The sequence below is a fragment of the Daucus carota genome, chromosome 9 (genome assembly GCF_001625215.2).
Source record: "Daucus carota subsp. sativus chromosome 9, DH1 v3.0, whole genome shotgun sequence".
In the NCBI taxonomy this organism is placed as follows: domain Eukaryota; kingdom Viridiplantae; phylum Streptophyta; class Magnoliopsida; order Apiales; family Apiaceae; genus Daucus; species Daucus carota.
In genome coordinates this window covers 2,319,935-2,339,947 of record NC_030389.2, presented here as the reverse complement: position 1 = coordinate 2,339,947, position 20,013 = coordinate 2,319,935, and the positions used below count along the sequence as shown (strand labels likewise).

At 33.9% G+C, this 20,013-nt stretch overlaps 3 protein-coding genes across 7 annotated transcripts; all 3 read right to left on the bottom strand.

The window, feature by feature from the left end:
* Positions 1-2,431: 2,431 nt before the first annotated feature.
* LOC108201974 (uncharacterized) lies at positions 2,432-4,886 on the bottom strand. 3 transcript variants are annotated; one of them, XM_064084823.1, is made up of 10 exons: positions 4,507-4,886; positions 4,149-4,428; positions 3,985-4,063; positions 3,783-3,907; positions 3,618-3,699; positions 3,437-3,542; positions 3,212-3,366; positions 3,012-3,123; positions 2,746-2,940; positions 2,432-2,671 (listed from the first exon to the last, which is right to left on the bottom strand). In XM_064084823.1, the coding sequence occupies exons 1-10, from the start codon at positions 4,654-4,656 to the stop codon at positions 2,612-2,614; spliced, it is 1,344 nt and encodes a 447-aa protein (XP_063940893.1). In that variant the 5' UTR covers positions 4,657-4,886; the 3' UTR covers positions 2,432-2,611. The 3 variants fall into 3 exon arrangements, with proteins under 3 accessions (XP_063940893.1, XP_017225814.1, XP_017225815.1); XM_017370325.2 differs by having other exon boundaries at positions 3,985-4,072; positions 4,507-4,884; XM_017370326.2 differs by having other exon boundaries at positions 3,985-4,072; positions 4,149-4,420; positions 4,507-4,641.
* Positions 4,887-5,440: 554 nt separating this feature from the next.
* Positions 5,441-8,359, bottom strand: LOC108202502 (uncharacterized). Its single transcript, XM_017370927.2, has 12 exons — positions 8,223-8,359; positions 7,989-8,138; positions 7,622-7,901; positions 7,440-7,536; positions 7,222-7,343; positions 7,068-7,149; positions 6,869-6,980; positions 6,646-6,794; positions 6,435-6,555; positions 6,136-6,345; positions 5,910-6,050; positions 5,441-5,759 (listed from the first exon to the last, which is right to left on the bottom strand). Exons 2-12 carry the CDS (start codon positions 8,136-8,138, stop codon positions 5,754-5,756), a joined length of 1,470 nt encoding a protein of 489 aa, XP_017226416.1. The 5' UTR covers positions 8,223-8,359; the 3' UTR covers positions 5,441-5,753.
* A 162-nt stretch (positions 8,360-8,521) lies between these two features.
* On the bottom strand, positions 8,522-17,086 carry LOC108202501 (uncharacterized). 3 transcript variants are annotated; one of them, XM_017370924.2, is made up of 18 exons: positions 16,799-17,086; positions 16,347-16,449; positions 16,167-16,247; positions 15,893-16,003; positions 15,652-15,756; positions 15,400-15,579; positions 15,155-15,307; positions 14,913-15,080; positions 14,771-14,827; positions 14,571-14,675; positions 14,351-14,407; positions 14,207-14,263; positions 13,184-14,095; positions 12,631-13,089; positions 12,292-12,544; positions 11,816-12,193; positions 10,377-11,020; positions 8,522-10,288 (listed from the first exon to the last, which is right to left on the bottom strand). In XM_017370924.2, exons 2-18 carry the CDS (start codon positions 16,399-16,401, stop codon positions 8,649-8,651), a joined length of 5,415 nt encoding a protein of 1,804 aa, XP_017226413.1. In that variant the 5' UTR covers positions 16,402-16,449; positions 16,799-17,086; the 3' UTR covers positions 8,522-8,648. The 3 variants fall into 3 exon arrangements, with proteins under 3 accessions (XP_017226413.1, XP_063940798.1, XP_063940799.1); XM_064084728.1 differs by lacking the exon at positions 16,799-17,086 and adding an exon at positions 16,733-16,778; XM_064084729.1 differs by lacking the exons at positions 16,167-16,247; positions 16,347-16,449.
* Between the last annotated feature and the right edge of the window lie 2,927 nt (positions 17,087-20,013).

The following is a 20,013-nucleotide window of genomic DNA, read 5'->3' as shown; positions in this document are numbered from 1 at the left end:
ACCTTATCAATTTGCTACTCAACTTGTATAGAAAGTGACCACGGTTTTGTGCATTTGGAGTCGCTGTTTTTCTTTTCTTAAGAAATCAATTTCGTTAATCAGAATTTGATTGATAAACTCCCAACTGTGATACAATCAGGTTGGAAAATAAATATATTGAAATCAATTAGCTATTTTGTTTCCAGATCATTTAACGGATAGAATTTCAAAATTCTTAAAACTAAAATATGATCAACAAAATCATTTTAAACAGATCCAACATCAAACAGTTCTAAACATAATAAAACAAAATATAACAAAACACTTCAAAAAGGAGAGACATTTTAGAATTTTATCTCACGTCGTGTTGTATCATTTTTTATAACATGGTAATTTTTAGAATTTTTTATGTGATTTGCTTTTATAGCAATAATTGTAGTTTGCTTATATGCAAAATATTGACCTAGCTTTAAATAAATCATTATTGGGTGGATAAATATTTGAGCAAATTATCAGGTGAGGCATTAATTTCTCCGGTTGCAAATAGGGAGCAGTTGGAAAATGCTCTTGCTCGTCACCAGAATCATCTTGCTCGTCATCTAAATCATATTGTTTGTTATTGTCTATCTCATCGGCCACCTCTCTACATGTTTTTAACTCATGATGATAGTCTTGATCATCATCAGCAGTTATTATATATTGTAGTTGATCTTGCGATTTCTTTGAGTAGGAAAGTATTTATGAAAATAATAATTTAAAAATCTAGACGACGAGTTTGTTTGATTATAAACTCATGTAGAAGTTATTTATAGGATAGCAATAATAATTGAAGCGACAACACACTAGAAAATTTCGAAGTGATAACAAACTGAATTTTTTTTTTTAAAAAAGGTTGAAATTTACTACCCCACTAAAAAAAAGCTTTTCACTCGAAAGTCGGATGTGACAATTCACCAGAAATTAATGTATAAGAATAATTTAAAAATCTTTAATTATTAATTCAAAAAAATCATTGATATTGTAAAACAATCATAAAATTTAAAAATCTTTAAAAATTAGTGACACATCTATAACAAAATTTAAATTAATTAAGTGATTTTAAAATATAAAATAAAAACTGTAAATAAGATTACAATTATCACAAGTATATTTTAAAAATTAAAATAATATTGTTATGAAATATAAAAATTGTACATCACTTAATTTTGAATAGAAATACAGGAGCTAGGTCGGATGGAGGAGAGGGAAAATGAAATAAGACAAGAGAATAAAGAAAAAGTAAATTCACAATTAGTTTTTCATAATGAAAACACAATTTTTGTTTTTCTTCTCGACAAATACAATATTGAGATTTTTTACAACCTGAGAGCAAGAAAGGTGGGCATAGAAGTAGACTGATAATTCGTATCGTGTACTTTCTGTGTCGTGTATCTTGCACACGTACACGAACGCGAAATTTTCAATTGATGGCACCCGGCATTTTCAATTTTACCACCGAAAGCTAGTAGGAACGCACAATGACATGTAGAGGCCACCGTCACAGCATGCACGAACACTCATGCTGAACAAGGCGCCTACAACCAAGCCAGGCACCTCAACAAATGCCTGGACACATGGCAAACGCCGTGAACCATTTCATCCCCTAAATTCGGAATCGGACGACATGTGTCCTCAATCAGGGGCGGATCTAGCTAAGAAGGGTCACGAACGGATACAAGTCTTTCTAAATTTATTTTTTTTATATTTTTTCACCATTCTAAATTTTGCAAAATTATAAAAGTACCATCACAGAATTTAAAAATATATAGATGTTTTCCGAATTGTTTGGTGCCCCTAGAATTCGAATCCTAGATCCGCCCCTATCCTTGATAGCCCATCCTCCTCAGTGACTAGCCAGCCGGATAGTCCTCCGGATATACATCTAAAGGGGAAAACAGAAAAAGAACAACACAAGGATATATCATAAAGAAACCATCATAATAGCTGCGGATTCAGAATAGATTCCCTGACGGCCATCAACTACATTCCTTTCTATATATTCTAGTGAAAACGAAAAATTGGAAAGAAGAATGTAAATAAACATAAGTACTAATTTACTCATATTTGAGCTATGGTACGTGTGACTATACTGTACTAAGCCTACTCTGAAGTAGGAAACTTGAAACCAATTCGCACCAGCAACGGTTTCATTTTCATATAACAGATCCCGTCAAAATCCGGATGGGCAAAGTGCCAAAGTTCTTTTACATATCTATGTCCACGTAGGTACATGGATTGTATATAAACTAGGATGTTTGCCCGCTTCGCATGGTGCTAGTTTTTATTTTTTGCTAAATAAAAAATGAGTGAGATAGTTTAATTATTATCGATTAATTACTGTAGATAATAGTCCAAACAAAATTAGTCATAACAGTCCATTGAAAGTCTATTTTATGATGTTGAATTATGGACTGATTCTAGTTTGCTTTAGCAAAGATTGCATTGTCTTAAATATTACACACAGATTAGTACAATGTTTGTTAACAAATAGTACTTAAGTTACATAATCCCGAAAAGTAAAATGTGATTAAAGTTCAGGGTAAAATAGGAGCATCTCCTTAACGTCTTCAGCTACTCTCCACACTTATCCTTTTCACTGTGTTGCGTAGTCGAGCTGAGATATTTCGTCCAACTGGATTGATGATCCTGATGGCTGTATGGATTTTAAAATAAGAAACATTTGTATTATGAAATAATAATATCTTGAAATGAAATGTAAATACATACCTCTGCAGCAGAAGTTGAAGTCTGCATAGATGAATCTTTCTGCTGTACGCTTTCATCTATGTAGTTGTACCCAGTCACTATGTCTGTAGCAATGTAGGACAAATCCCTTTTCTCCACATTTCTTGATGTTATCAACAGTTTGATTGTGTATCCACTTCCTTCAATATCTTTGATTTTTTTTGGGAAAGAATTGTCCTGAATGAGATAGCTTTGATAAGTACATGTCTATGTAATAATGTGATACATGGCCGATTTGCTTAAATTACCTCAGTTTCCAGTTCCTCCACATACTTGTGTATCAAATTACGTATTTCTCTGTCTTTCAAAATGATTTTAAGATCTCCCGTATCATCTTGAGCAATAGCTGTCACATGGAACCTATATTTTGTATTTGGATGGAGAATATTAAAATTACAGTAGTACTAATCATTGTTCTGAGTTCACTATAATTTTCATGTGATTTTACCTCTTCAATGGATGTGGAACAATTCTGCTACAGTATTTGCAATGCTGTTTGTTGTTTTCCATCTGAGTATCTCTATAACATGAAGTGCAAATGAGTTGGTTCCAAATTTCTGTAGTTTCAATAGAAATGATGGTTGCCTTACAAATAACTTCCTCCTACACAGTGCAGAACTCAATATTAGTACTTGTTATTAGATTTATTGCATTTGGTACTGAAGATTCTTACCTGAATAAACTGAGCTGATGCATTTTGCACTTCACTTATAGTACAAACTTGTGCTGGTTTTTTCTTCTTTGGCATTTGAACTTTGTTGAAATTTGGATCCTTCAGCCTGATAAGAATGCATAAAACCTGATTTGTATCGTGTGATTTATAAATCAGTTGAATAATTGATATTAATACATACATCTTACGGAGTCTTGCAACACTGTGATGTTCATAATTGATGTAGATCTTGGTAGGCGAGTAGTTGCAAATATCAAGTTGATCTGCAACTTAGAAGGTTAGAAGTGGTAAATAATTCTCTTGAAAAGAAATTTTTCAACAGTATGCGCAAGAAATAATGCTTGACCTCGAAATTTTGTGACTCTACCACTTGCAATTATGACAATAACAGGTTGCTCCAGATTCTCCTTCATATAATCTTTTTCAAAAGCTTCAGCAAATGCATCCCATAAAGTAACATTTATTGTTTTTCTGAATGAAAAATTAGATGGTATAATTAGTTTATTTTCACCGGAAGAAGGGTGTATATAACACATGTTGTTGAGTACCTTCCATCAGTGATCTTGAACTTTAGCTTAACTTTGTTACTTGCATTTCTACTTAGACCCTCCATCTTTTGAATGAAACCTAACACATCTGTTGCATTGTTATACTCTAAATAATAACGTAAAAATATAATGATCATGATGAAGGCAAAGTTTTGAAACTGGACCTGTAAGGTAGAGATCTTGATCAGCAACTTTTTTGAGGTCTGCATATTCATATAAGTCGAAACTGTTTTTTGGGATGAATATATCAGTTTCTTCTATTTCCTTCAACTTTGTATCTGCAGTGAAGACAATTTGCCTATCCATTTGTACGGCACGATACTTAGCTTTTTCTTCATAGTTTTGAACCTGGAAATTTTTAATCAGGTATAGTTTGCCTTCCTCCACCAGTCTTTCCATTTTATCAGATAAAGCTGCTGGTACCCAGGCATGCATCCTGCAGCTCTGATAATATTGATATTTCAAAATATGTTTTCATAAAATATATATTTTTATAGGCAAAAAACTGTTCGAAGCACTGACCTTTGAATCTAGAAACAGTAGATTGAATCCTTTGAAAGGAACTCCAGTTAGGGTAGAACCTCTCCATATTCTGATAATCCGGACCTTAACCTTCCAGTCGGTTCTTCCAGTAGTTACGTTTCTTAGAGTTTCACAGTTGGATGTAGCCATTTTTTGCTATGAAATTTTGAAACAATGAAAGTTGAGTTCTGACTCTGTGTTATAGCATATTAGTTTGGTAGTTGGACATTAAATATTTTGATGTAGTTGTTGTACTGGTCCTAACTCTGTTAATAAGTTTCATATTTTATTCTAAAAGTATCTTGTTTAAACGGCATGTTCTTTATTTTAAATCTATTTGAATTCCTTCAATTTTTAAAAAAATAAGAATGTACAGAATTTAGTTAGTTATCATAGGGTCGCCCCACCTCTAAAAAAGGCCTCAAAATATGCTAAAGTTGTATATATTAAGATAATAATATTAAATTTTGGTTTGTTAATATAAAAAAATATATAATATCTAAAACAAATATGAATTATTGTACTTTAAAAAGATAATATATATAACATGATATATTAATAAATATAAATAAGATTAACTTAAAAAATGAGAATTAAATTAATCAAATGATTTTAAATTTTTTTAATGATATGTGTATTAAGTACTTACTAAATGTAATAAAATTTATTATTTAAATATATAATACTTATTATATTTTTCATAAGTTTTACATTATTAGAAATTATGTGTTTTCTATTTTTGTGTTATAGTACTTTTTTAATATTTAATTAGTGTAAATGTTACATTAATATATAAATAAACTTAATAAATAAATAAAAAGAACAACATATAAGATGGTATATAAATTTTGTGTTAAATGGAAATATAATTAATTATCATCTCATCATATATTTTTTTTGTGCATAATTCTATATTAATGTAAAATATACATAATTTTTAATAAGAAATAATTTTTATATATAAAAAAGGCCTTTTGATGCTGTCTGCTTAGGCTCTCAAATCTAGCTAACCGGCCCTGGTTGCATCCGAATAAAAAGGTATGAATTACATGATTTTTAGGAGACCAAATGTTTCGGTGGTTTCAAGTTCCATGGCACAAATGCCGTTCATGTGGATTACAAAAGCATTCCATCTGACACAAAATGTAGGATATAAATAGTCTTTGCATCTCCTGTTTAGTACACAACTTTGATGAGTGAGATGATCCTAGTTGTCAGCTGGATTCAATTTCCTTGAGAAGCTGAGCTTACATCTGTATTAAAGTTAAGCGGTGTAAGATAATTTAAACATTTTAAAAGTGTACAAAGATTGTTTTTTAATGTTCTAAATTCATATCCGGATATCCAGAGATAACAATGCAATGTGTTAAACTGTAAAGGAAGCTGCATAATGAAGAACTTACTTTCTCAACTTTGATATTTTTAAATTTTGGCGGTTTGATTGATGTCTCCAACTTTTCCTCCGGAAGCCTTGATCTTGTACGGTTGGTTGATTTCTCAGTTGGCGGACTGTTTACGTTGGACAACATTTCTTTGTTATTCACCTGTTAAGAAGAAAATTTCAGTAATTTATAACATTTCTGGCTAGGTATGAACAAAACATATGGTTTTTAATTGTATGAAGCTCACATCAATAATTTCTTCTTGCTCGGCAACAACATTTTTGTTAGGACCTGGAGAATGGGTGTCTGTGACTTCGTGTGGTTTGGAAATGTTTGATGCGTGAAACACATTTGATCCTTTTGTTACATTTTCTTCACTAACCACAATTGTTATTGTGTATGCTTTCTTCTCAAAGCTTTTAAGGATATCAGGTATTTTGTTAACACCTTCCACTGTCTATAGGAAAAAAATGTCATATTAAGTATTTTTTTGGCAGAACTTTTATTGGACCATAATATAATTGACCTAATTAGTAACACCCTCACCTCAATTTCTTCCGCATCAACATCATATACCGTTTTCCCTGTTAGGCGGCAAATTTCCTCATCAGGCCAAACAATTGCAACTGTTCCTGTGCTATCAGAACATAAGCTGTATAAACGAAACCTGCAGTAAAGTTAACAATGTAATAATGTAATGGATTATTAAGAAATGACTGAAATAAGCTAAGAGCTTAACAATAAATTAGTTGAGCACCTTTTGTCCGGATACAGGATACTTCTTCCACAGCACTGATAGCTTCCATCAGCCAACTTGATGTCTTTCTCACATTGGAGACAAAATGGAGAAAACCAATTCATTTTCTCGTCAAACCTTTTCACCGTAACCTCACAGGCAACCTTTTTCTGTCCTCATACTTAATCAGTGAGATAATGTATATACATACACAGTTTTATTACAATTTGAATGTGTTGAATACCTGAATGTAACTTTCATTCAGCTTGCGCAACTCATTCACTTTTTTAATCTCAAGTTTAGATACATCATCATCATCATCAATGTCCATCACATAAAAATCTGGCTTATGATATCTATAAATTTTTGTAATCAAACTTATGAAATGAACATAATAACATGTTGTAAACCTTAAAAATAATTAACTGGAACAATAATCTAACCTCTCTTTCAACATTGTAACAGCAACATGTTTGATATTTAGATAAAATCTTGTGGCAGGGAAATTAGTCAAGTACACAACGCCTGCGGATAAAGTACAAAAGAATTATGATCCGACGTGCATATTTGTTTGAACTAAATGCACGGTGGATGTACCTTTCCATTCAGTTACTTTGGCACAGCATATTATAATGACTACTGGTTTGTCTTCAATTTTGCTAAATGCATCCAGAAAGAAGTCACCAAACTCATTGAAGAAAGTTACATTTTGTGACTTCCTGCAAATTTGCGCAGTAGCGTACAATTTTTCTAGTTAACATTTCAAATTATATTCCCAATCGGTTTTTTTAATTTTATGAATTTATTTCACATACCTGCCATCAGTTATTGTGAAAGAAACATGTGACCTCTCAACATCGTCCTTGGTATAGACATTTTTCTGTGGAATTCCCTCTACCACGGCAGCAAAATCTATAAAGAAATTGAATTAATATTAGATGTACCCCTCATCAAAAGTGACTTAAACATGTGGAGGTAATGTGTCCCAAAAAGTTACCATTCAGAAATCTATTGTCTCCCTTCATTGCATCCACCTCATCTAAATTTCGAATGTCAAAGCTATGAGTTGGAAATTTTATTCCAACCTTCGTATCTATCTCCATTTTTGTTTCACTTGTGAAGTAGATATGTTTCTCATTTCTCACAGATCTACTTGTCTCATCACCATTATATTCTTTTACCGAGAAATTTTGTAAAATGTAAATCTGACCCTCATAAAGTTGATCTTCAAACTTTGGACAAATTTGTGAGGCTATGAAACCGTGGATCCTTGAACTCTAAAGCCAGAAAACCATATATTTATTTATGCTATATTATTTACAATAATAAATGTTCACGAAAGGAGTATGTTGTATTAATCTTACGTAGTCATCGAAGAATATTATGTTTAGGCCTCTGAATTCACCGGTTTTTTTAGTGATACCCTTCCAAACTGATTGCGCTCTAACTCGAACAGTCCACTCATCTTTTGAATCATCAAGTTTTTCAACGGAGTCGTAGTTGTAGAAAGCCATCTGTAACAAACAAATATATATTAATACATACAGTTGAAACATTAAAAGCAAGTAGCAGGATTTGTAATGCTATGTATTTATTACACTGTGATTGATGCGTTCTTCTTCTTCAAATGAAAGAAACAGCTGATACTTTAAACTCAGATCTATTTCTAGATATGAAATAACCACGGTTAAGTCCTAGATGAATTATTGTACTTGTTATAATATTATATTCAATACCTGTCAGTTTGCCAACTATCTTCTATTAACTTTATTAGTTGTGTAAATTGAACAGGACGGTCAAGGTTGTGGAATACTGTTAAACAAACAATATTGGAGACTAATTACATATATTAAAAGGCTGAACCTTATATTTCAATATCGGAAACAAACAATAAATGTAAGGAAATTGCAGTGGATAATGTAATAACCATTTCAATGTGCGAGTTAGTACCTCATACAAAATAAGGTTGGAAATAGATTACAAACAACACTCAAAGTGAAATTACAGTTACAGAAGTGGAAAAACTAAATAACTGGTAAATTGTAGAACACTTCCTTGTAAACTACATTTTGAGTGATGTATGTGCTGTTTCCATTCTCGTCATCGATGAATAATTTTAGACCCTGTGGCGAGGTTACACGACTTACTGCTACATAGAACTGGCCATGTGTGAAGACTCCTTTTGGCAAAAACAAACCAACTCTTTCAAGAGATTGCCCCTGTGCTTTGTTTATGGTCATGGCATAGCATACTTGTAGAGGCATTTGTTTTCTACATAATTTGAATGGTAGCCTTGTTTCTGTTGGACATAACTCCATCCTTGGAATAAAATGTTTTGTTCCCTTAAATTGCCCTGCTATTACTTCACATTCAACACAGAATTGGAGACACTTGGTGACCATCATCCTCGTACCATTACACAAACCCAATGTTTGATTCAAATTGCGCATCAACATGACTACGACACCGACTTTAAGCTTTAATTCATGCAAAGGCAAACCGGGAATATTTAAGGAGTTTAGATATTCTGGGGGGAAAGATGCCAACTGTTCTCTTTGTGTACCTGGATAATCTTCTGCAGTGTCAAGGCTATAGTATGATGACATCTCACCGGGAATCTTTTCCACGATAATGCTATTAACATTTCCAACTGTTTGATTAGTTGGTGTTAATATAGCTCTTTCACTTAAGTAATCCGGATCTTGATAATTCTCCCAGAAATTTGGAAATGTGTTGTGAATCATTTGATCGACAGAATTATCTGAATCCAAGTTGCAGAACTTTTTAGGCACTGCAATATCATCTTCACCATATTCCTTATTGTTGTTTGTTGGTCGACCAACTTTACCATCGCCAATATCCAACACCCATTGAGCAAAATGGGTTAAAGCCTCAATTTCCTCCCTGTTGTTCCCCTTGTTCAAACGCATGTTATGGTGTAATTTGTAAACACTGGCCAACTTCCACAGCTTGGATCTTGTAATAGATGCTCCAACAATCTCACCACGTCCAGCCAAGGGAATAACAGGAAGGATTTGCCTAAAATCCCCACCCAAAACAATCGTAATACCTCCAAAAGGCATATGAAATCGTTTAGGATCAACTGCTTTCATAATATCTCTAAGTGATCTATCTAAGCACTCAAATGAATATCTATGTTGCATCGGTGCCTCATCCCAGATTATGAGTGATGTTTTTTTAATCAATTCAGCAATATCCGATGTATGAGAAATAGAACACATGGAATATTCATCTAGGACAATTGGAATTTTGAACCTGGAATGTGCAGTTCGGCCTCCGGGCATGAGAGTTGCTGCAATGCCTGAAGATGCAACTGGTAACACGATTTTACATTCTGACCTGAGTTTAGATATCAAAGTTCGCCATAAGTAGGTCTTACCGCATCCTCCACTCCCATAAATAAAGAAGACGCCTCCTTCATTTTTCTCAACAGATTCCATGACAGCATGATACACTTCCAACTGTTCCTTGTTACAACTTGCAAACAGTTGTTCATACTCTTTCTTCATGTCTGTAATGTTGTAACTTGTTTCCTCGATTATTAAATTATTTACGGAACAATCGAGATAACTATTTGGAGGCTGAGGCAATTGATTGAATTCCTTGATTGATTTTCCAATGGTCTTTAGTAGATTATGGATTTCTGTCAACAAATGGAAGTAACCCAAAATTACAAATACAACCAAAAACAGGAGAATATAAAACCGTTAATGCGTGTTCCTAACAATTACCTGCGAGAGCATAGAACTGTTGTTGTTTCTCGTTGAGGATTAGAAGTGGATTCCCTGTTATTCTCCTCTGGTTTAACAAAATGTCATCAACCATGTTTTTCCAGTGATTGTTCCACAAAGAATTCAGATCTGACACCTTGCAGTTCACCATGATGTGTACAAACAATTGGCGAATTTGTTGTGGAAATCCAGAAACTGAACATTCCTGTAGAACCTGATCCCATTCACTGTCATCATCAAGAAGTCCGTATTCCTTACATGCTTCGTGAAAAGTTGAATAAATAGTCCCTTTCACTGTTCTTAAATGCTCAAAAGAGGTTGCTCCACGCACTTTGGTCAACAGTAGTCGCAAATACCATAATTCACCTGCACTATGATGTGTGTAAGACAACCTCCCAATTTTCTTCCCTCTTTTCCTAGTTGTCCATATTCTATCCACATCATTCCAGACATAATATTGGGGTATTTCATCATACAGGAATTTCTTTGCATTTGTATCAGTGGAATTCAGAATAAAGTAGGCTTCTAATTGAGTGTGTCTTTCCTTCTCTCTTTCTGCAATTTTCTCTAATGGCTCATTTGAACGGAAAGTACATTGCTTCTGACCTTCTAAATGAAAAGAGAGACGTTCAACCGCCAACGACCTTTAGTGTATATTGAAGCCAAACAAAATGAAACAACATTATTATTTCACATATGAAATATATAAAATCACTACAATATTAGACAACACATCACTGTAAGGGAATAATATAGGTAAGCTTCAGTAAATATGACTTCAGACTTAGAAGTTAGAATCCGAGAAAGTACAAACTATAATATTTTTTAATCAGTTAGTTTTATTGTTAAAATTTGATTCTATTAATATATGAAGCAACACTTCAAAAGATAAAAGATTTATATTTCAAAATTTCAGAGAGCAATGACTCAGATTTAGACATATGTTTCCCAGATTGTTCCATTCGTGAACAGGGAATAATATAGGTAAGCTTCAGTAAATATGACTTCAGACTTAGAAATTAGAATCCGAGAAAGTACAAACTATAATATTTTTTTAATCAGTTAGTTTTATTGTTAAAATTTGATTCTATTAATATATGAAGCAACACTTAAAAAGATAAAAGATTTATATTTCAAAATTTCAGAGAGCAATGACTCAGATTTAGACATATGTTTCCCAGATTGTTCCATTCGTGAACAGGGAATAATATAGGTAAGCTTCAGTAAATATGACTTCAGACATAGAAGTCAGAAACCGAGAAAGTACAAACTATAATATTTTTTAATCAGTTAGTTTTATTTTTAAAATTTGATTCCATGAATATATGAAGCAACACTAAAAAGATAAAAGATTTATATTTCAAAATTTCAGAGAGCAATGACTCAGATTTAGACATATGTTTCCCAGATTGTTCCATTCGTGAACAGTGAAGACATACCTGTAGTGTATATTGAAGCCAAAGATACGATAAGCGGCTTCACATGCACAAATGTACCTTCCATCGAAAAACGACTGAATTTCATCCTCATTTTGATCCAACAAATCTCCATTGTTTGGTCTTTGTTTTTTCCCTCTAATTTCAACTGTAGCTCTGTCATGGCCTTTAAGGCAGTACTTGAACAGGTATTTCAAGCTACGGGCATGTGCACATATTTCAACATTCATATGGCATTGATACCTGACCAATAGATCACGGTTGTAAGGAACGACCCACTGATTATCAAGATCTGCTTTTCCTTTCTTCACGGTTATATTGGTCTGCCTACGCTTGTATATTGGGAATCCCGACTGATCAAATGTGGTAGCTTGACAAAACCTGTTTCATAGTTTATAATGCAACCGGTTAGTGATTTATTATAGTGTAACCTGCAAGTTTGTATCATCCAATTTTGAAACAAATTCAAACGAACATACTTCTTTGGAAAATGTCTTGTACATTTGAATTGTTTCATGCATGGTGATTTTGGAAATTCTTTACCGCATGGACCGTGCATCATAAAAGCTTTTACAGCGGCATGACCAACTGGGTCAATTTTTTCATCCGGGATCTCAGCTGAAACATACTTGTCCACATTTGCTTGAAGATTAAGTTTGGAGGCAGAATCCAACCATATTAGCATGTGCACATGTGGCAAACCCCTTTTCTGAAACTCTACCACGTACATAACTGTTGAACATGGAAGAATAAAGGATACATGTTACACAGTATATGAATATAGCCAACAGCAAAAAATATGAGATTAAAGATTATACCTCCAAGGCATGTCCCAAAATAATTCTTTTTCTTAATATCATCTACTAACTGCTGGAGTTTCAAGTGGAAAACACGTGCTATAACATCAGGTGAATTCTGGGGACTGCAGTGAGGAATCAGCTTCATCATTTCCATTATTTCATCCCAAACTGGATTTGTGGTCATTGTAAGGAAAACATCTGGGTGTCCGATATATCGACATACAGCTAGTGCGTCTTGGAAATTCTGCTGCATGTACCTTCTTGATCCAACAAATCCAGAGGGTAAAATAAATCCTTTTCCCATATTTGAAGTGTCCGAATTACCTGATGTCATAGAGTTCTTCACGTTGGTATATAGATCAGTACGCAAGGTGGTTTGGTGGGTGCGAAACCACCAGAGACGGGCTTGCTCAATGCTTGAGAAAGCATCAACTATATATTGCTGGTAAAGTCTACCACCAAGACGTGGTGTCATTGCTGGAAATTATCATGACTGGTCAGTAATAGGTCCATTTGTCACTACAAATTTAATGGGAAAAAAATGCTGAAATAAAAAAAGTAGAGTTCAAACCTTGATTAGTACGCACTTGCAGTTTGTATGAATAATACTCTTTCATTGTAATCATCTCTCTTCGCTTCTGTGCCATGTTCTGACTTGTGCCAAACGGGATTTCCTTATGAAAACCATCACAGCCATGAGGAAAAAGCAGAGGATATTGTAGTGCCATGAGTTTAGGGTGAATATCAGTTATCCTTTCCAAGCCTTTTATTTTAGAATTTATGATAATATCACGTACTCCATCAGTATCATCCATGTCACCCACCATTATGCCAGCAACCTCATCTGACGGGGTGATATGATTTTCTCGACCGCTCTCAGACCTAGAAACTTTTAGGATTATTTCCAAATCTTGAACACCATGCTTTTCATATCTGTCGCGGGCTGACCTAAATTCCTTGACCAATTCGTTAGTTTCATCTAACATCTTCATTAATCCTTCAACAATTTCAGCATCAACATTATCACCATCATCGGCATTTACCCATCTAAGCCGATTACTAATTTCGTTCTCGGTATCATAAATATATAACTGGCAGAATTTCGGTTCATCACCCTCATCAGGTATAAGGGAACCAAAAAGGTGGTGGTTCTGTCCGTTTAACCGATAAACATAAGGTGCTCCTCCGTTATTAATACTGTGATCAACTTTTCCCCCGGTAGATGTGAACGCAAACAGACTATTGTATAAACGGATGCCATCCTTGAACCTTTGAGCTTTTTTCTTATCATTATGCAGCTGCCAGATGTAAGAAGGAGTGGGCTTCTCCTTGGGAAGTTGAATTTGACCCTTTGCACAACAGATGGAGAAGACAGGTTTACCCTTGACAACACTCTTATTTACACGTTCCTCTTTCCACATCCAAGCATGACATTTATCACATTGAACATTTGGAGCACCAAGGGTGGCATACTCTTTGACAACTACAAAACAGGGACAGAAAGAAATAATAAGCACTAAGATCATGGAGAACAATATGTATAAACCTAAAATGAAGATATTAGCAGAGAATAAGCCTATTATTGAGGAGGTACCTTTTTTTGCCTTTTCCAAAACCTCATAAGTCTCATAATTGATGTCATCAGCATAATCTGAATAAATGTACACTTATTTTGAAACACTTGTAAATATATAAAAGGTTTCATATATAGTTTCATTGTTTGCAAGAGGGTAATTACCATCTTCAGAGTCACCATCACTTTGATCACTGCACATGTCAGCAATGTAAGAATATTCTGCAAAAACAATTCACAGTGAGTCAATGAAAAGCAGTGAATTTAATCCTATATGTTCTACAAAAATTTGTGCCTCCTAAGAATACTCGGCAATAAATGTAGCTGGGATTCTTATGTTGCAGTATTTGAATATTCTGTACAAATTGAGCATATGAAGATATACCGAGGTCGTGGAATTGCTCAGAAGTGCTTGAATCTTTTTGATTCAAATCAAAATCCAATTTGCGTGAAATGCTTTCAACTTCTTTTCTGGTGTTGCTATAAGTACCTATATTTGTTTCAATTAATTTAGTAAGCATAACCTTGGTGAACTGTGATTAAGCAAAATTAATATGATAACATGGAGAAATGTAATAATTTTACTGGATCCAATCTCAGACTGGAATTGGAATGAATTGTCAAAGAGATCATCACCAAAATCTGTAAAGGAAAATGTATATTATTATAATTGTTAATTTATTAAAATCCATATAACTGTTTAACTGTTTAGAAGAGATTCATGTACCTTTATCTGAATAGAAGTCACTAACATCACTATCAAAATCTTGATTGGGCAATTGGTCTGTGCTGGCAGGAGAGGCAACACCACATTTAACAATCTTTATACCTTCTGTAGAGTTATGTGCATACCTCTTCCCTTTATCATGAATATTCCTTTTGCGCACGGCTTTCCCTGTATATAAGAGATATTATTGTTTATCAGTAGAACAGAAGTTTGATGCAACTTGTAAGGTTAGTGGCACTTACTTTGTTGAGTATGCAAAGATGGGGGCACTGGCTGTACTTTTGTTTTAAACTTATGTGAATCAGGACGCTTGGAAATATTCGATTCTGCTTTTTTATTCAGTTTGGCTTTCTGTCTTGCATAAGGTTGAATGGGCGTGATGAAAGGGTCGGAAGCTAGCAAAAGATAAACACAACTTTTGAGAAACAATGTTTATTTCAAAGGAATATTTGCATCATATTTAAAGTTTTGAAGGTAAATGCAGTACCGGTACGATTGTGAGATTGTGGAATTGGAGCATTCTCAACCATTAGACCCCTTAAGTGTTCGGGGTATGGCATGTTTTTTAATAAATCTCCACTGCGCATATTATTTGTCCTGTTAAGTAACAAATCATTACTGGATATAGTGGATAAAGGATTCCGTCTGCATTTCTTCTTTATCTGATCTGTAGATATAAGAAACATAATCATAATGTAGTTATTAGACAGTTTACTATATTACAATTATTAAAACATACCTGGCTTAGGCGGTGAGAAATTTTTGTTCCGAGCGTGTAGACCATCTTTTCTGTGCATTTGTGGAGGCACTGAACTGTCAGCAAACCTAAAATTTTCTTGGGCGGCTGAATGACAAATCCAAATGTCTCAAAGAATTGAAATGAAACACATGTAAATTAACACCATTGTTTAGATGTCTGCTATTTAAGAGCAACTGACAATCGTGGTTAACAAATTTACAGAAGTGATAAATTAACTTACAAATGTGAGGAACCTCCACCAGTGGTGCAGTAGGAGTTATGCAGTGGGCTTTTTTATCCACGGTCGTCGCAGGTAAAGCTCCTTGAGAAGTCTGTTGCCTTTCTCTATGACCTGTGAAGTTGAATTCGTATCGGAAAGAGTATTTAATTTGAAATCACATATATTTTATACTAAAAAAAATCACATATGTTTTATACTAAGAAAATGTCACATATATTTTATACTAAAAAAAATGTACAAAATTAAATGAGTTCATAGATTTATAGATTCTTACATTCTTGAATGAGCTTGTGGAAATAAGCTTCATCTTTAGGCTCATGTACATACTCTTTCATTTTGGGAATTTCATAATTAACTAAAAGAAGGCAAACAAAATATATAAAATCATTACAATATTAGACAACACATGACTGTAAGGGAACAATACAGGTATGCTTCAACAAATATGACTCACAAATTTTAGAGAGTAATGACTCAGATTTAGACATATATTTCCTAGCTTGTTCCATTCGTGAACAGTGAAGGCAGAAACAGAACTCAGGTATCAGCTGCAGCACCTGTAGGAATTTATGAGAGAATCTGGTATTAAATACAATCAACAACTCTAACAGCAACATGTTTTCATTTGTTAACCGCACCAGGGAAAAGCCAAAACGCAACTACTCCGATTTATACTCCGATTTATGAGGGATTTATGAGGGACAACATTAAAAATATATAAACGAACATCACATATAGTAACAAACAGAAAACCATGTAAACAGTAAACATAAAAACTCAAGGATAATAAAAACCATGTAATCAGTAAATATAAAAACACCCAGGGATAAAGAAATCAACCAAGAACACAGATTGAGAGGGAAAGAGGGGGAGCAATTGAAGTGTAAGAGGGTTTTCAGAAATTACCTATAATCATGTTGCAATTAGAGTGAGGAGCTTTGATTGCTGTAATACTCTGTTTGGTAGGTCACTGAAAGCTTAAACCGGGAGAAGCGGTAGAAATGTTTTGTATCAACACCATCTAAAATCGACACGTCAAAAGAAAACCGGCTGAATTTGAATTGTTAGTAGATGATGATGGTACAGATTTACAATTAACAATTAGCTTATTGAAGTATTGGAGTGGTTTCTTGGAATGAGTGTTGGACAATACAGTCATCCCTATTCATGTAATAACCGGGACAGGTGTTCAACCAATATGATGACAACGTATGTGTACAAATAAAAGCAGTGGCAATTTGTGTAGATACGGTTCTTGTTAGGAGGACAAAAGAGTAAAAAGACGGGCAAAAGGCCTTCAGGCTTTATAATTTAAATAGATAACGTAGCTGGTATAGTAATCAAAGCTTCCTAGAATTGCCGACTTGACTATTGGTCCGCCGTCGATTCAATTATATCCGTTATTTTTTGATACGTTTTTTAAGATTCTCATAATGTATAGCTCCATAATATATATTTAAATTATTTTTTTTTTCAACAAAGTTTGATATTAAAATTTTTATCCATGATAAAAAATCTCAAAAAATATTATGAAACTATATTTTATAAGAGCCTCAGAATGCGCGCAAACAATGAACGTATACAATTAACCAGACGGAGCTCTATTATCATTCATCCGTGAGTGGACAGGATCTATGCAGAGACATATTTCATTAATTAAATGAGTAGTGCTAGGTGCACATAATTGTGTACATAAAATTTGTATATAATGATGTGGCAAGTGATGTGGTGGATTTTAATCGGGGTTGTCGGCAGGGGCAGATCTAGACCCAAAATCTTAGGGGGCACCAAGCAAATTTTCTAGAAAAAATCTATATATTTTCAAATTTGGGGGGGGGGGCACTTCTATAATTTTGTAAAATTTAGAATGGTGAAAAAATGCAAAAAACAATTTTAGGGGGGGCACGTGCCCCCCCCCCCGCCTCTTCCTAGATCCGCCCCTGGTTGTCGGTGTAAATGGAGGGGGTCATTCCGATTAAAATTCACCACATGCCATTGTGTACATGTTTTTGTACACAATAATGTACACCTAGCATTTTCCTAATTAAATATAACATAACGTTGTCAATTTGAATAAAACCTTCTTTTATTGCAAAGTGTGATGAGGCTTGTTCATATCATACTATACGCGTAAAAGGAACCTATTTATGAAACACTTGTTACAAAACAGGAGAAGCAAACCATTTGACGTGACCTACAAGTTCGCTTGCGTGGCTGCAGTGAAACGTAAACGTGTCCAAGGCAAGAATCTAGTATTTACAGGTGAATAAATACCTCACTTCGTCTTATTTTGTCGAAAGTTTACTCCAATTCTAAAAGATTCACAGATGCAGAATTCTGATCGTGTTTTTAGTAGGCATGTTGCGATATGGAGTAAGAATTGGATAGCTTTCAGATATGCCGCTTTATTAGCTCTAGCTTCTTTTCTGTTGATCACCGATATTTATTGCTCTGCGCTACTCTTCATGTATGATTCTGATAACATAGTTTATGGTTTGGCTGTTATGGGAATCGGAAACTTTATCGCCTTTGCTGCCTTGGCTGCACAAGCTCGAGAACTCGTCGATGATTCGAAGACCGCAGACGGTGTACCTTGGTGGTGTTATGGTTGCACAAACTCCAGATGCAATTGAAGTGGATATTGCTCCCGTAGCTGCGAGTTTGGTCTCGTGTTATGCTTAACAATCAGTATTGAATACCTGCGTTAAATATTGTGCCTTGTGCGTATGTGCTCGCAGGAGAACCCAGGACATTTTGTAATTTGTTTGGTGTACGAAGGAGTTTATTACCAGCAACTACGTCACGTCATACGTCTGCTTATAAAGATTTAGTATGATGTAATTAATCAGTGTTCGGAGATGCGATTTAATATAATATGCCAGGCTCTTTTTGTAAAACATTCGTTGCTTGTGGAATATCTGTTTTATGCAAAGTAAACTTCAGATTTATGCCCAAAATTTGCACTGTTTTTCAAAAAATTAGCTAAAGTTCCAAATTCTCAAAATAATGGCCAAACTTTGATTCTGTTTTTTAAAAGTGTGGCTCTCGTTAAATGTCACTAACGGAAGCCTATCGAGAGCCACATTTTTGAAAAGCGGGCCAAAGTTTGGCCACTTTTCTGAGAATTTGGAACTAATTTTTACCCTTTTGTCCGTTCCAAATTCTCAGAAAAGTGGTCAAACTTTGGCCCGTTTTTTAAAAATGTGGCTTCCGTTAGTGACATTTAACGGGAGCCACATTTCTAAAAAGTAGAGTCAAAATTTAGTCACTCTAACCAACTTTTTGAAAATCGGTGTAAACTTTGGCCACAACTTTAAAGTTTATTCATTTTATGCATTTGCTATTAAACTTCGCTGAATTTTTGTTAGTTAAATACTCCCTCCATTCCAAAATAATAGTCGATTTGACTTTGTGCACGTAGTTTAAGGTGTAAAAAAAACATATTTTTATACATTATTTTTGAATTTTTCTTTTTCTGAATAAAAGTTTAACATCCCTATTTTTATTCAAAAAAAGAAAATTTGAAAAATAATATTTAGAAATATGTTTTTTATGCACCTCAAAATACGTGCAAAAAGTCAAAGCGACTATTATTTTGGAATGGAGGGAGTATAATTGAAAGAAATATTATAAACAAAAATTATAAGACATGTCAAATTTTCTCCATTTAAACAGAACATCCTACTTTAGCAAACATAGTGATATTAATTATATTTCTCGAATATATGAGTGTGTGTGTGTGTATATATATAATGTTTTCTATTAAAATAATATATTCTGATAATAATAATTTCAAATAAAATTATAACATATTAGTTGTAATGCTATTCTATATTATTTTGGATGTCGGAGTTCCTCAGCTTCTCTCGTCATGCAAAACTCTCTTAACTAGAAGTAGATAAAGGGGCCGTTTGGGTGAGCTTAAAATAAGTGTTTCTTGCTTAAAATAAAAAAGTAAAGTAGAAGTTAGAAGTTAGTTAAGACTTATAAATGATTAAAGTGTTTGGGATAAGTGATTAAAGTGTTTGGGAAAAAAACAGAAGTCATGAAACAAAAGTTAGGAATCTTAGCTTTTTATAAGTGCTTCTCGACTTTTTACACAAACGATACGAAATAAGTGT